The following is a 15,647-nucleotide window of genomic DNA, read 5'->3' on the forward strand; positions in this document are numbered from 1 at the left end:
GTCTCATGCGGCACGGATCGTATTATTAAGTATATCGGAAGATAAATATTGAATTGGGAGATCTTTTTAATCAAGACACATTTCTTTAATTACTTACTCTATGAACATCAATTCCATGTTTCACCCCTGCCAAACAAAAGCTTAACCTCAATCCTAAATTACTCAAACCATGCTGAAAAATTTGAAAAAGAAAAGGGAAAAAATAAGGGAGTCAAACTTAAAGACAAAACGGTAAGTCTTCTGTACTTTTGATGATATTTCAAAATATTATTGATTATTTCAATTGTTATGCTAATTCAAAAATATAAAAATGGGAGTAATTTTTTAACGTACTGAACACATAAAGTTATTTATTTTTCTGATTGATGCATTGAAATGCATTGGAGTGATAGAGGTCCACCAAATTAAGGGAAAAACAAGGGCCAAATCAAGACTATTCCTCTGGTTCTACATTTAAATCTTTTCTCCTTTCCTTGGAATGCAAAACCACAAGCCCTGAACTTATAATACCAACTTTCCAAAACTCTCTGTCTTTAGTTTAGAAACTCCAGTTGTCATCCAACGACATCTTCTGTCTGCTGACAATCTCGACACATTGCGAGATTCAATATCCTATCGTGGAGTAGTACCTCTTAAATCACAGACGATCAAATCCAAAAAAAGAAGAAGAAAAACCCTTTAGTTAAATCTTCAATATAAGCATCCCATAGCAACTTGAAATGAACACGACGGCCAACGACGCGTAACTCTTCTCCTTTACTTACTTCCACAGTCCTCGAATAGTCTCTCCTTGTATTCGACATATAAGAGACGGAAACCTTTATGATTCGTACGTATCTTAGTAATCATTTTCAGCTCAAATAAAGAATCGGGAATGTTCTGTTACTCAATTCTCGACCCTTGGTATTTCAACCAGATCTTCACACAACCGCTGCCACACGTACCGCGTTCATTTTTTTTTTTTTCTTTTGGATTAGCTTCAGATTTCTTTTGAACAATGCTCCATGGGAGACCTTATCTCTGAAACAAACAATAACGGGATGAAGTCATCTGCAAACGGGCCTATGGGAGCACCGACAGTGTATGCACGGGGCATGTTAGTCAACAGATGAACTGTCCAAAGGAAAGTGATCGAGATTTTTATTCTATTTTTGCTGAGTTTTGTTTCGGCGAATTTCAAGTTTGGTCAACCAAAATCTTGCGACTATGTCGGTTCTCCTGGTTACGGGGAGGAGCTTTTAACGGGAGCTGCAGGGTCAAAAGACCTGGTGTTTGTATATTTCTGTCATGGGATCTTTTGGCTCAACTTTATCCCAATTTTACCGAGGGAGCAATCCCATTTTTTACATTGAATTGGTCAAAATATGTGGAATTATCAAATATCTGGAGTTTCTTTTTTGTATATTATATGGATGATCCGATCTACAAGATCATGATTGGGAATTTTTGAATCGTCTTTCTCCGAGTAAGAGACGAGTCGTGATTTTTATATAATGCTCACTTTAATGTTATAAAATTTCGACAGATTACTTAAGTGCTACTTAGAACAAAATTAACAATAATTTAAGTCTCAATTCCAATTGGGAATGTTAGAAATGCGAAATGGTAATGCTTTATCATTTTCCTTAACCGATGTGGGTTGCCCGCATGCCCATCAACACTAATAGCCCCGAATAACGTCGGCTACATGTTTTGTCTTAAATATAAACTCTACTCAGCCCAAGTCAGACAATTTCCACAAATTCCTCAAACCCTAATTTGGAATACTAAAATTAAGAGCTGAAACTCGTAATGGAGAGCATGTGTGGCTCAGATTCGTTTCAACAAATCCAAGACAAAGGTGAACATCATCACGATTTAATATTTTCTTGTGTGGCCAAACCGAGAATGACCTTCGTTCGAGTTGCTCAACCCTAACTGATTTGAGCATGGCAAATTAGTTATTTGATATAAATCATCGATAGTTTTTCCATAACTAATTTATTATAATTAATTCATTCTAATTTTCAATTTGACTAGTCTTGTAATGGCCCATTCCACGTGGCTATTCATTTAGTGAGGGTATCAAATGGGCATTCCTTTCTTCTCCACATAACGACGGAAGGGATGGGTAATTTTAGAGATGGAATGGGCGTCCCATCCCCGGCGATTCTCTTCTACGAAACGTGCCATTATAGTTTCTACGCGGTGATAACTCAAAACCACAAGAAAGTCATTATCCAAGGACAATTTGCCCGCAATTCGTCCTCTCCGGCAGCTCGAAGGAGGTAATTCTACAACTTGGAATTAACTAACCCCCCGAGAAAAATAGAAGGTAGTCGACAAGCAGATCATCAAGTCTGTCTTAAGATCCTGGCCATGTGTATCTTGGCAAGCAAAATGAAATCGTTGGACCCTAGGTAGCTAGCGAGCTATTTGGGGAACTTGAACATGTCTGGATCACAACCCAAATAGTGGAAAGGGAACTTGTGGTGAGATGAAGCTCCGGCATCCGCCACGACTTGCACTTGGGAGGATGGATAGGCTTTAGGCAGCGACTGGCATGGATCAGCCTGCTGCAGGGGCAGGCACTGCTGCTGCTGCTGCTGCTGCTGCTGGTGAGACGTGGCTGCGAGAAGTTTGTCCAAGAACGACCAATCTCCTCCACCGCCGCTGGAACTGGTGCAAGTGGAAGCAGCGGTGAGCCTCAGCATCTCCTGCACATCACCAAAGGAGGAGGAGGCGACCTCTGGGCTCAACAGCTGCGGGAGGTGCATGGAGCACTCCATGTTGTAATTGTTGCACAGGAGGGATTGTAGTTGTAAGTGATGATGATGCTGATGATGGCGATGTTGCTTGGGCTCCATTTGTGATGTCATACAGAAACCCCCACCACCACCTGACTTCATGCACTGACTGATGTGGTCATGTGACTCCTGATGATGATCTTGACGTTCTTGACCCATTTCTGCTTGGAACCCAACTCTATGGTTCTTTTTCTTGAACACCCTGCATACCACCCACCCATCCTCCTGCAAAGAGATCGATATTGAACATTTACTAGCTACTTTTTCAAGTCGTGCCACAGCAGTTCCTCAGTTCTCATCCATTTAATATCCTTTTGTTATGTCAACACATAAATCCAACTCCACTATCAAGCTGCGGGACTCATATACAAGCGAACTTGTATGTATGGATATATACCTGGAGGTCTGGGGCAGATTCTTCTTCAAGCCGATACTCATGCATGATCCAGTCAGTCTTCTGGCCATGAGGAGCTCGTCCAATGTAGAAGACTAGGGTCTTCCTCATCCCTATCCTCTTTGAGTTGCTTAGGTGGATGGCCTTGTCCCTCCCTGTTGCCTTCCAAAATCCAGCTGCCGTTGCCCGATTTGTTCGAGTTCCGGTTGGATATTTCTTGTCCTTGTGGCTGAAGAAGTACCACTCATTTTGAGGACCCGTTCCAATCTTGCACTTGTCTGCATTAGTTTACAACAGGAAGCCCTCATTAAATACATTGCTAATGTCGGTGTCAGTAATTAAAGTTTTGACTTGTACCACATCCATTCGTATGTATATTTTGTCAAAAGGCAAGAAGATATAATGCCACACCAGCACATAATTAATAGGATCTGGTGCGTACTAAATTATGAATAATACCAGAGATACTGAGACTTATATACAAAATCGATTTACAAAGTGAATAAAGCAGAAAACTGTTGGGTGCTTAAATGTGACCGCTAATTTAAGTAACCGCGTCTTTTGCTACATCACTTTGATTCAATACAGGTCTTCCATGCAGTCAAGCCAATTCATGTGTAAAAAAGTCTGGGATTTATTTTTGTTTTTGTTATTTGTTTTTTCTTTTTTTGGGTGAGTTATGTAACTGAAACTTTTTTATACATGGACTAATGCAGGTTCAGTTCATTCTTTCTTTTCTGGAAACTAAAAAGATGGATCTCATTATGTTCCCAAGTGAGATTTATGTAATCTGCGGAAAGAAAAATCTCTATGGCCCCTCTTTGGTTCAAGTTGATGTGTTAGCAGATACTGTCAGTTTTCCTTACCTTGGTTCATAGATACTGAGTTATGCAAATATTAAAGAATGGAATGAAAAGTGCGGGGCACATGGAATTATAGAAGGAACGTATGAAGCAAGTGGGCATAATGACCTTTAAGATCCCAAGGTTCGAGCTTGTTGAGATCAATCTCTCTAATAACGTCAAGATCGATGGCTTCATAAGACACCTTCTTCCTCAGATAGTAATAGAGAAGCTCCTCATCTGTGGGATGAAATCGGAAGCCGGGTGGAACTGACGGTTGTCCATTGCTTGCCATCATCTTCTTTTACTTCCTTAAGGGGGGAAAACAAAGAACAGAGAGAAATGAAGCAGGTTTTATTAGCTGATTCTACGAGCAAATTAAGAAAAGGTAGGGGGGCTGGCTCCATACAACAAATGCTCTCCATAGTCATATTATATATTTCATGCGCTGAAGCAAACCCTAGCATGTATAACATTTAACAGACTGCAAGCTTCAGAAAGACCTAAGAAAATTCAAAAGAGTGGATAAGAACAAAATCAAACAAAAACAAGGAAATATATTAGTGTGTCTGGCAAACAATACTGCCTTCAAAATTCAAGTGATGGTTTTCATTCATATCTTCAAGGATAGAAGATACTTAGTAAGTCCTCCACCGCAACAACCCTAGATGGACGTACACACTTCTGTCAAAACATTGCATCGTAAGTGACACCCGGTCAGAAGGGTAAGAAAAAAATTCAGGAGAAATATAGATGATGTCTTGGAACCCTCGGATGAAAAGGATGGATTTTTGTGAAGCTAGTCAACTATGGTAAATATATTGTGGGAGTAGCTCGAGTAGTGAAACTAAGCACGCGCTTTACGTGTGATCTACACTGCTCATCATGGAACGCAGAAGAGAGAATGCTGCTCTAAAAGTTAGCTGAAATGAGCATGCACACAACATCTGATGCATCCAATCTCTGTTGTATGACCTCCGATCCAAAGAAATAAAAATAAATAAATAAACGAGTGAATTGATCAGCTTCACCATTGCGAAGCATGCACTGAAAATGAAGAAGACAAACAAAAAATGAAAGATGAACTGATCAACCCTGGAACTGGAAGTACGCAGTCGGACGTAGCCGTGGCTACCTTTTCAGCAGCACTAAACAGATATTAAGGAACATATCACAGAATTAAAAGAGAAAATAGGTCAGAGGAGAAGAAAAAGAGCAGACCTCTGATGTCAATAATTCTGTTTCGTTTTCGTTCTTTTTTCCCAATGACAAGAAGTGAACTTTTGAAGAGGGGCCAAACTTTTTATCCGGAAGAGATGAGGGGAGAGAAGCTGCTGATGAAGAAGAGATGTTAAGGGTGGGGCTAAAGAGAGCGAGCGAGCGAGAGAGCGAGAGAGAGAGAGAGAGAGAGAGGGAGAGAGAGAGAGGGGTTATTATTAAACAATTTTATAGAGGGACTCTCAAACAAGGAAGCAAGGGAATTTGAAAGAAAAGGAGAGATGATCAGGATAGTCTCTACTTTTTCAATAAATAATCCAATAACCTTGAATAGAGACGGTGATGAGAGGAAAGATGGGCTTGACCAGCCTCAATTTTGTCACGGGAGTGTGTATTACTATTGACTAAAAAGCAAAAATGAGGCAATGGATGTCCGCTGAACGGGAAACCTTGTCCTGGCTATCGCCTCATTACAATGAAGAAATTCTGCGCTACTGTCATTTACCATCTCCACAGTTTGTCTGATAATCTTAGCTCTTCCTTTTTGTTCACATTATGGACAGCTAACCATCTTCTGTTCATTTTTATAAGGGTCTCCCATAATTTGTCCCAACCGCCATGTTGAAAAACCCTACTGGTCTCAGTTTTCCATTTTTTCCGGTCAAACCTTTTGGAAATGACGACAAATAGTTTATCCCTTCTAATAAACATGGAGAATGCCACCTTATTTCTTCTTTTCTGTTTATCGCAATATATAATATCACAAGACCCACTAAACATTACCACGCCTTTTAACATTATTTCTTGGAATAAAAGTTTTTCGAAAGTTTGAGGGTCCCAATAGCATGAGCAGACTGAAGCAGGTCTATTGATTAGGAAATAGATAAAGATGTTTCATATTTCAAATGATCAATATTCAAGAACCTGAGAGACTCTGGTCTAGGTTTTATGTGTATATATACATAGTTTATAAGATCATGGGAACAAACTCGATCCTTGGATCCCGTCCGGAAGGGAATGGAAGAAGAATAGAAGGGACTAATCTGCATGTCCAGCATTAATTAACAGCTGGTCGTCGAATGAATAAAAGAAAAAGAGTACCATTATTGTATATCACCAATTCCAGGTCAAGCTTAAATGGCACCTCAAATTCAGTGCAAATTGAGGAGAGAGGGAGCTAGTTGTGCAGATGGGGAGGGTCACAGGGCGTTTTTACGCAAATGCCCCTGGCACTGAATCGGTAGAGATGCAGGGACGTCGATCCGGATGCATCACGCCTCGACATTTTCATGGCTAACTTATGTCGGATTTGCCCTTTTTCCACAAAAGAAAAAGCAAAAAGGTTGAGGGGAGATGGGCACGTGAGGAGGGGTACAAGGGTGAGAAAGCAAATCCCCTGAAAGTCCGTGGAATATACACGTGCTGATCCAACACATACTACACAAACCAATGTCTCGGTTTGATTAATTTATGTGTAGTTTTGTGGTTGTTGTTGGGATTGGCTTCATTCATTCATCTCTTCGCTAGACTACCACCAAAGGGATTCCCACGCTACCTCTCTCTCTCTCTCTCTCTACACCAATTCCCGGTCAATTACGGAGACCACCCCAGAATAAGGGCTGAACCTTTTGCCATTATTATGGTCATTACCCATCATTTCCCCATTTGATTAATCAAAGCCCCGCAACTTCAACACCGTCGCCAGGCCACAAACTCTTTTAAACCTGCGTGACCGTGTGCCGTTGCCTTCACGAACACTGCATAACGCCATTAATAGTCTTAGCAAATGAGTTATCAATGGGAATCCTAGGGCCATCTCCACTCATTTCTCTTGCAAGCTTCGAATCTTAGGTGGTCGTACTGCTTCCCCGCTTACAATCCTACCAGACCGGCATGTTACCTTTAATTGTTTCATGGGAAACCCCCGTGAAAAAAAAAAATATGGATAATTTAGCTACGGATCATGACGGTTTAGAGCTAAAGTGCTCGCCTGTCTCTTCCGAGATCATGATCCATTTCACGGGCGAATTTTTGTACGGCTCATGCGCTCTATTAAGTATCAACACGGTGAAAAAGCCCATTTCCTTTGTAGTCATAATTGTATCTAAACGTTTATTAGCACCCATGGAATTTTATGCTAATTACCTTTTCTCATCCTTTCATTTACGAGGAAAAAGGGGACTATCTCAAAAACAAAGTTCAATTTTGTTTCCTTTTTTTTCCCTTGCAGAGATTGATTGCTATCCAAATTTACAGAATTATAATGCTAACACCATACTCACACCGATTTATAAAAATGTTCAAAATGATGCAACAAATTGAAAGTAGGCATTCAAACAAATATATCCTTTATTAACACTAAATAAGATTTTCTAGTCATCACTCTGTACATCTCTTTTATAAATCAGTCTTTCTCTACATGACGTTATTGTACATCACTTCAGTGCAGATGTTCACCTTCAATGGATTTAGTGCAATGCCAAATCCCAATGATCCGATCTGAGCTATTATGATCTAAAATGCTCAATCTTGGTAAAATATGGCACTTGATTGTAATTATTTGAATATGCTAGAAAATATTTAACAAGTGACAAATTTTTTAGCTAAATATGTCTATTTGATCACCAACGTAACAAATTAAAGTTCAATTTCACTCGCTGGCATGAAAGTGGACCTGATTTATTATGCCTTTCAAACATCTGTACAGGGGTCGACGAAGTGCGTGGGGCAATTTGGCTTTGGTAGAAATAATTTTGAAATGAACAGAAGTTTGGTTGACAGAGTAAATGTCAGATACACAACACTGGACGCGATTCCACCGACCCCTTTACAATGCGCAAAATAAGACCTCAGTAAGGTACCCAATCAGATAACCAGAATAATAGCAGCTAAGAAGCAAAACCAGCAGAATTCCACTCTTGCCCCATGGAGCCGGCATATCTTGTTGATCCATATGGCTATCCACTAGTCCTCCATCGGTAAGGCCCTACTTGCAAAGAGCTAATCTAAATGGCTACTACATTTAGCAATTCCAGTGCCATTTAATACATATGGCTGACCACCTGATCCTCATTGATAAGGCCTTCATTGTGCAAATTGAAATGGCTAAAAGCTGTAGTAGAAGTCCTTGCCCCTTTAACACAAATTTCCAATCATGCACATCTTATAATGCACGAATTGCCTTGTGCTCACACGCAGGCAAGCAGATGTCCCTGCACATGTACAGCAGAATGCTGCATGGGTCTCAATAGGGGCAATGAATGGTAAGAGACAATTGCTTCGAAGGAGTGACACGATATTGGATATTGCATTTGTCCAGTCAAATTTCCACCTGGGAATCTCGGTCAGAGGGAACTTCTTTAGTTGTAAAGAAGCATGCAAGATATCTGTGCTTATCAGTCAGTCAATCCAGGTAAGGACGTCCGAGTGTTAAAATAAATCCCATCAACAGTACTTTGCTCGTTGCCCAAAAATATATGGTGCATACCTGAAGAAAATGAAGCATGATTTCCATCTTGATTTTTTCTCCTCTGAAATAACAATCTTCAAGAAAAGAAGGCACCTTTCGACATTCTAGACTTGGTAGAGCTACTATTGTAGCTTTGACAAATGAGACGGAGAGTTTTCATCAATGGATCCTAAGCGCCAGTTGCAAAGAGTACTATCAGCATCCATCTTTGATATATGCAGAACCGCATTATGGTGGTTGAATAGGGTTTGCCGATGACCAATGCTCACATATGTGATGCCAGCAGCTTTAATAAGCTGGTACAAATGAGCCTGGCAAAATAGCAAAGAATAACAAACTAGCATCAGAGGAACCACCCTCATGTTGATGCAAGCTCTCTCTCTCTCTCTCTCTCTCCCCCCCCCCCCCTCACTCCCTCTCTCTCACACACACGCGCGTTTTCCCATCTAGCTATAAATAACAAAGCACCAGAACTGATATCTAAACCCATCTAGCTATTGAACATGCGATACTTTTCGAACTTATTTGCTAAAAAATTAAGCCCTGGGGCAATAAAATTCCGAAATCAAGCAGCTGACTATCACCTACAGCTTGTTGTGAAGAAACAGTAGCGTCCATGACTCCATAACACTTTTTCCTTCCCCAGGATACTAGACTTCACAGAGTAAAGGAATTTAAAATGAACTACGATTTAAGTACCTCATTGTCCTCATCCAAGGCACTCGTTGACTCATCCAGTAAAGCCAACTTTGGTTTTGAAAGCAATAGACGAGCAAAAGCAAGGCGTTGCTGCTCGCCAAGGGAAAGAACACTTGACCATTCATATGTTAAGTCCAGACTGTTAAAACGAGCTAACAAATAATCCAGACGAACATCTTCCAAAACCTTTACCAGATCATCAGTTGAGGGCATCCTAGACCTTTTACTCCCATCTCCTGAAATCGGTGTCTGTACCAAGAATTGTGGCATACCTGACAGGAAATCATAAACTCTCTAAGTCAATTAAAAGTTCAACGGTCGTATTTTAAGGTAGCTGATAACAATACATATTAGATGTCAGCAGAAGAAAAGTAAGTCGGTTTGCCTTGACTCAAGCAGAGGATAGCGATCATATGTATCACATCTCTGAACAGGTAATACAAAATACACAGAGAAAACTAAGTATTTGTTTTATTATCTATCATTTGCAGATGAGAAAATTACAAACTCGACTAAAACAACATCGACAGAATCAAAGGAAACAGGTATGGAAGTATTTTTCTAGGGAGAAGGAGAAAGTCTTCTAGTTAATAAAGTAAAAACCGACATCTTGCCAAGCAGCGCTGAATTGCTCTGGACAGACCAGACAGTCAAGTCTGTTGCATTCCAAAATGTAAACAATATCTTTTGCCCACAGGAGGATGCATTCCTTATGCTTAAAAAGAAAATTTGTTAATAAAGCAAGCTGGCCACATGATTGCATAATTTCTTTGTATCAGTATGTGATGATCAGATATTACACCCCTTATCACCAGAACTTTCACTGAAGCTCCGCTTGAGTGTAGAAAAATAGGAAGATGAAAGAAAAACGAAAAAATAGACTACACAAGAAAAGCACTGTGAACTCCTGAAGTGATGTAGAGGAGCGAAGCCAATATGAGCCACTGCACTTGCCATCCACATAAAACTCGGTATAATCATACAGGCATCATATAAAACTAATATATTCACTGATTCAGTAAATAGCCTACTTAAGGGACTTCTAAATTTTTTCATTTTACCATAAACTAACCTGAATGATTGTCTTATCCGTTCCTATTTCTTTCAACATTTATGAGTTCAAGTCAGATAGAAGTTTCACTTTTAATGCAGCACAAACTAATGTCAACTAAGATTTTTCGAAATACTTCCAACAAAAATTGCAACTTCATTTGTTGGGTGCTCATGAAGAATTTGTTCTTGTGAAATTATGAGACGTAGTTGGAAAATGTATATTGGTGGAATCAGTTCATCAATGGCGGTACCCATTCTTTCTCTGGTCATGGTCAAGTTTTACACCCTGAACGGGCTCATTATTAAGAAAAACCATTAATATTATGCCCTCACACTTATCTAACACAAGCCACAAGGAGGTGCCAAATTCATGGAGAAGGGTGTGCAGTAATAATTTTAAGATGTAAAGATACAAGTACTTCACATTACATACCAGTTGATGAATTGCCACTTGAATCAGGAGTTGCTCCTTCAACCCATGTTGGATACAGCAACTGTTCACGTAACGTTCCCAGATTCATATATGGCCTCTGAGGGAGGAAAAATACGCCTCTAGGAATCTGACTAGGTGTCTCCTCAAGTTCCCTAAGATTTGAAATTGCTGTGTTTACTTCGAGAGAAGTCACATCCTTTGAAATGAGTGACTGGGTAAATTCCACATCATGAACATAGAATGTGATTGTTCCACTCCCGCTATTCCATAGGCCAGCTATAGCTCTTAAAAATGAAGTCTTGCCACAGCCACTAGGTCCCGTTACCTGGTTTTACCCATAGAATTTTAGTGCACCTGTATCATAACACAGTATATGAACTCAAATAATTAGATAAGAAAATGTGAACTTACCAACAAACTGTCGTTGCAGTTGATCTGTAACGATAACTCCTTGATTAGAGTTGTTTTACTAGTAGGCGTCTGCAGGGTCAAATTTTCAATGTGTAATAACTTTTGGAACTTGTGCATAGTTACAGGCCCGTTGCCCTCAAAACCAGGACACACATTGCAACAAATGAGATGTATGTGCTGAGTGGAGTCATCAGGATATTTACTAGTACTTCTATCCAGGATATCATCAAATTCACCTATCACAGAAATTCACACCTCAGGATAACACTATCCAGAAAGCAACTAAGAAAATATATCCTGCAAAGAGTCTCTGATCTTTTCAATATAGTTGTTAAACATCAAGGCAGATGACTAGGAGTCTAGCCCAGAAAACAACAGAAGGAGCTTGTTTTCAGAACATGCTGCATTTTACATGAGATCATAATTTAGATATTCCCAAGGGAATACAAGAGAAGCAGCAAAAATCAGGTTTTAACAAGAAACGTGAATAACAATATCTGGTCTGTATTAGAAGATGTGGGACACAAAGAGATTGCATCATTAGTCAGACCTGAAACTTGGTTTAAGAATGGCCCAGAGAAAGAGGAGCTTCACTAAATCATCAATGGTATAGAGTCTAGACTGGTGAAGTGTGAATAGATGAGAATGATACTATTTTCTCAAAATGATCTGATATTCCAAAAATGACTTTGCGTTGTAATAGTCGGTCCTCAATGTTAATGGACCAAGACTTAGTATTTGAGATTCATTTGAAATTGTAAATCCACGACAAGGAAGTAGGCAGGAGAAAGTGCTAGTGGAGTACCTAGTCGGTCAATGACAGCTGAAAACGCACTAATAGCTTGAAATTGGTACACGATCAGAGAGAAATCTCCAAGGATATGATTAAAAGCAGATACAGACTGATTTATAACTCCAAACTCAATTTTCCCAGAAAAGTACATAGGAGCAACTACAGCAGCTGGAAGAATCTGGATGAGGTATCTGTAGCCACTTGTAAAGAACTCCAGGTTACGAGATGATATCAACAATTGCTGCAAAAGGCAAAAAGGTAAAGGTCGGAAGCGGGAAAATGATCCAGCAAATAATTCGAGCAGTTGTTCATATCACTATAGAAAAATGACCAAAACATTCTCTTATTGAAAATACAGACATTTGAGGATGGTTTTTTCTTCTTTTTTTTTCCAAAGTTACTGAAGTCAATCCTAGTTACAATTCAGGAGCTTTCAACTCCCATGTGGTATCTGACCAAAAAAAAAAAAAAAAAAAAATCCCATATGGTAGCCGATGAATTGCCACAGCTTTGAGGTTTGGCGGTTCTTTTAGGACATCATCCCCCAATTTAATACATAAGCCCTATATATGATCTACAATGAGTCAAATACATCAACAACATATATGGAGACTAAAACTGCATGCTACCAGTCCACATTATCTCAGCTATTATGCTTGTACACTTACAACCTCTACAAGATCAGCAGATCATCTTAATGAGATTTCTCTCCTTTATCCTACGATACACACTCCACCTCATCCTGATACAGTCAATTGTCAGTCTTTCTTTTCAAGACTTAATAGTGATTGGTCAATGAAGCATCCTAATTCAGCCATATTTCACCTTATGCATTTTTCTTACCGCCTGATATGATTAAAAGAGATAATCCGGCCCAACAACAATCAACTCTCGATCTTGTTCAATCTCACATAGCTATATCAGTCACTATCTGCCAATACATTTAACAAGTAAATGATTTTATGGAAGCTCAAGTAGTTAGATGATTCGTTGTTAAAAACAGAGGAAGGGCAAAGTGGCAGAGAGTTCAAGAATTTGGTTGATGCAGTTTCATGAAAAGAGAAATGAGAGTCAATTGGAAGTCTCCATACAGTTAAATTCTCAAAAGCGCTACTGAAGCGCTGCAGCAGAAGGTGCAATTCATTTTCCTCACCACCATAGAAAGCAATGGATTCGGCATTTTCTCGAACTCGTACAAGCCCATAACGGAAATCGGCTTCTTTCTTCTCTTGCAGGAAATTTAGAGACGCCAGACCCTATGTCAAACATTAAGAGAGCTATTATTTACAGAAACTTACACCATCTTCTATCACCTCTATAAATCACTTGAGAAAAGGAAGTAGCCAGGACTCAGGAGGTTACCTTCCCGAGAAGCACACTGATGGCTGTTCCACCAATTGAATATACCAGAAGAACAACAAAGAGAGGAGGATAGATACCATACAGGATATTGCTGAATGATATTAAGTCAACTGCAGCATTGAAAAATGTCAAAGAGAAAGAAAGGGCTGTGCCTGTGAACGAACTTAGATCATCAACAATTCGCTGGTCTGGATTATCAATGATTGACTGGGATTGGATTTTGTAGAAGGTTCTGTCCTTCAGATAGCGCTCCATGTAGTATTTGGTCATCCAAGATCTCCATCTAAGAGAGAGAGTTTCTCTTGCATAATCTCTTAGCACAAAGAACTGCAAAAATGAGTAGGTAGGAGCAGTTATGTCCAGAAATTGGCGAACTAGGAGCTTTTTCGTCTCTTAATTCAAGTCGATAACAAAAGAAAATACTACAGAAAGGAGATAGCGACCTCAGTTCACTGGGTCCTAATATCCTTGTTTAAAAAGAGGCCACTCGACTGAGTCGACTTTTTGGCCCAAGTGACAAAAGGGTAAGTAAGGAAGGAGGAGATACGGACAGAGGCCATTCAAAGATAACGAGTTGAAGCCAATCCTCCCCATCGGCTTATACAGGACTATAAACGCAGAGGGGAAGAAAGCTTATTAGTGCGGGGGCGACAAGAAGAGAGAGTGGTGCTATACTAAGCCTGAGAAATTTGTAAGATTGAGAGCAATGCAAGATGGCGATGGTGCTCACCGGAATGCCAAAAGCGAAAGCGCCGAGATAATAGAGGAGTTGCTTGGTGAACTGCTCGGCGTCCTTGTCTTGCGTTTAGGTGGGGAAGAGGGAGGACAGAAGCAGATCGAGATCAGCAAAATTAGCGATCGTCACATATTCAAAGTCAGCGCATTCAGAGAAGAGAAGAGAGGAGAAGAGAAGTGAGACGAGGTATGCGATGAATGCGTGGTGGGGGGGCGTATGTCCCTACTGGCTAGAGCGTTGTAGAAGTCGCGGCCAAGAAAGTTGAAGCCGACGCTGATGCCAGTGGTGCCCAGAGTGAGTGCGAAAACAGCGGCCAGCTGAAGTCGGGCTTGGGTTTTGTCCTCGGACCGCCAATAGGGAGCGGCCACCTTCCAGAATCTCTTCCATAGCCTCCGGGGACCGAGTCCCTTGCTCTGTCCCTCCTACGAAGCCAAACCCCACACCCTGTTATAAACTTCATATACGACAAGAAGAAGAAGAAGAAGAAGAAGAAGAAGAAGAAGAAAGTAACCTGGTCATCATCTGATTGGGGCGAGGAGGTGGAGGAGGATGCTGCCGCTGCTACTGGGGAAGATTTGGAGAGGGACTTGCTGTTGGAAGAGGAGGGTCGTGGTGGTGGGGTGGCATTCGTGTTGTTGGTGGCGGTTCTTCTTCTTCTTGTTGGATATCCGATGGAGGCCATGGAGAGCGAATCACCGAGGAAGGCACTCGGGAAGCGAAGAATATGAAGGAGTGGGGTATCCTTATGGCCTCCTCCTCCTGCTCCTCCTCCTCCTCCATCATGACAACTCAAGTAGCGCCGAGTGCCCACGGTGGAGGATAGGGTGTGCGCTTGCATATTCCCCTCCTCACCAAATTACCAAGAAACGAATTTGCTGTCCAAACCCACCATCCCAATTCTCCCAAATCTCAGGGGGGCACGCGAGCGGCGGCGACGGAGGATCTCTCGTTTGCCCACCCCCCCCACAAAAGCTCTCGCTCGCCAAAGCTCCACCCACGGTTGGAGTTGGGGACAACATTATCCGCTTAGCTTAGGCCGAGCCTCCCCACAAAATCTTCCGGTTGCCACCACCACTCCCAGTCGAGTCGCTATCGCCATACATTTTTTCTTTTTCTTTTTTTTTTTGTACGGCTTTTTACATAATTTTATCATCGAGGAGCTTCCAAACCATCTTCTTCTTTTTTTCCCTCTAACCAAATACCCTTTACTTCTTTAAACGACTCATCAAAATTATTCTGTGAAAACGTGGACTAGAAAGTGCCAATGTGGATATTAATGTCACGTCACGATTAGGATTGTCTAAACCACCGATCTCTTTCTCCTCGTTATCCAATCATTTAATTATGAATGACGTGATTATTATTGAGCAAACAAGCAACATTAGCAATTCTGGTTAGATTTTATTGAATGATCTTCTCACCTCTGTGAAATTCTATGACACAACAAGTTA

General features: G+C 40.6%; 2 protein-coding genes across 3 annotated transcripts; both read right to left on the minus strand.

The window, feature by feature from the left end:
- Positions 1-2,264: 2,264 nt before the first annotated feature.
- Positions 2,265-5,400, minus strand: LOC104451054 (NAC domain-containing protein 76). Its single transcript, XM_010065807.3, has 4 exons — positions 5,244-5,400; positions 4,152-4,333; positions 3,184-3,458; positions 2,265-3,011 (listed from the first exon to the last, which is right to left on the minus strand). Exons 2-4 carry the CDS (start codon positions 4,318-4,320, stop codon positions 2,412-2,414), a joined length of 1,044 nt encoding a protein of 347 aa, XP_010064109.2. The 5' UTR covers positions 4,321-4,333; positions 5,244-5,400; the 3' UTR covers positions 2,265-2,411.
- Positions 5,401-7,903: 2,503 nt separating this feature from the next.
- On the minus strand, positions 7,904-15,224 carry LOC104451055 (ABC transporter D family member 2, chloroplastic). Of its 2 annotated transcripts, XR_005552161.1 has the most exons (11): positions 14,708-15,224; positions 14,423-14,618; positions 14,191-14,258; positions 13,461-13,787; positions 13,190-13,354; positions 12,111-12,339; positions 11,306-11,541; positions 10,895-11,219; positions 9,409-9,680; positions 8,728-9,020; positions 7,904-8,571 (listed from the first exon to the last, which is right to left on the minus strand). XR_005552161.1 is itself a non-coding variant. In XM_018876406.2 (10 exons), the coding sequence occupies exons 1-10, from the start codon at positions 15,032-15,034 to the stop codon at positions 8,832-8,834; spliced, it is 2,334 nt and encodes a 777-aa protein (XP_018731951.2). In that variant the 5' UTR covers positions 15,035-15,224; the 3' UTR covers positions 7,904-8,831. The 2 variants fall into 2 exon arrangements, 1 of the variants encoding a protein (XP_018731951.2); XM_018876406.2 differs by having other exon boundaries at positions 7,904-9,020.
- Positions 15,225-15,647: the final 423 nt, after the last annotated feature.

This window comes from Eucalyptus grandis, chromosome 6 (genome assembly GCF_016545825.1).
Source record: "Eucalyptus grandis isolate ANBG69807.140 chromosome 6, ASM1654582v1, whole genome shotgun sequence".
In the NCBI taxonomy this organism is placed as follows: Eukaryota; Viridiplantae; Streptophyta; class Magnoliopsida; order Myrtales; family Myrtaceae; genus Eucalyptus; species Eucalyptus grandis.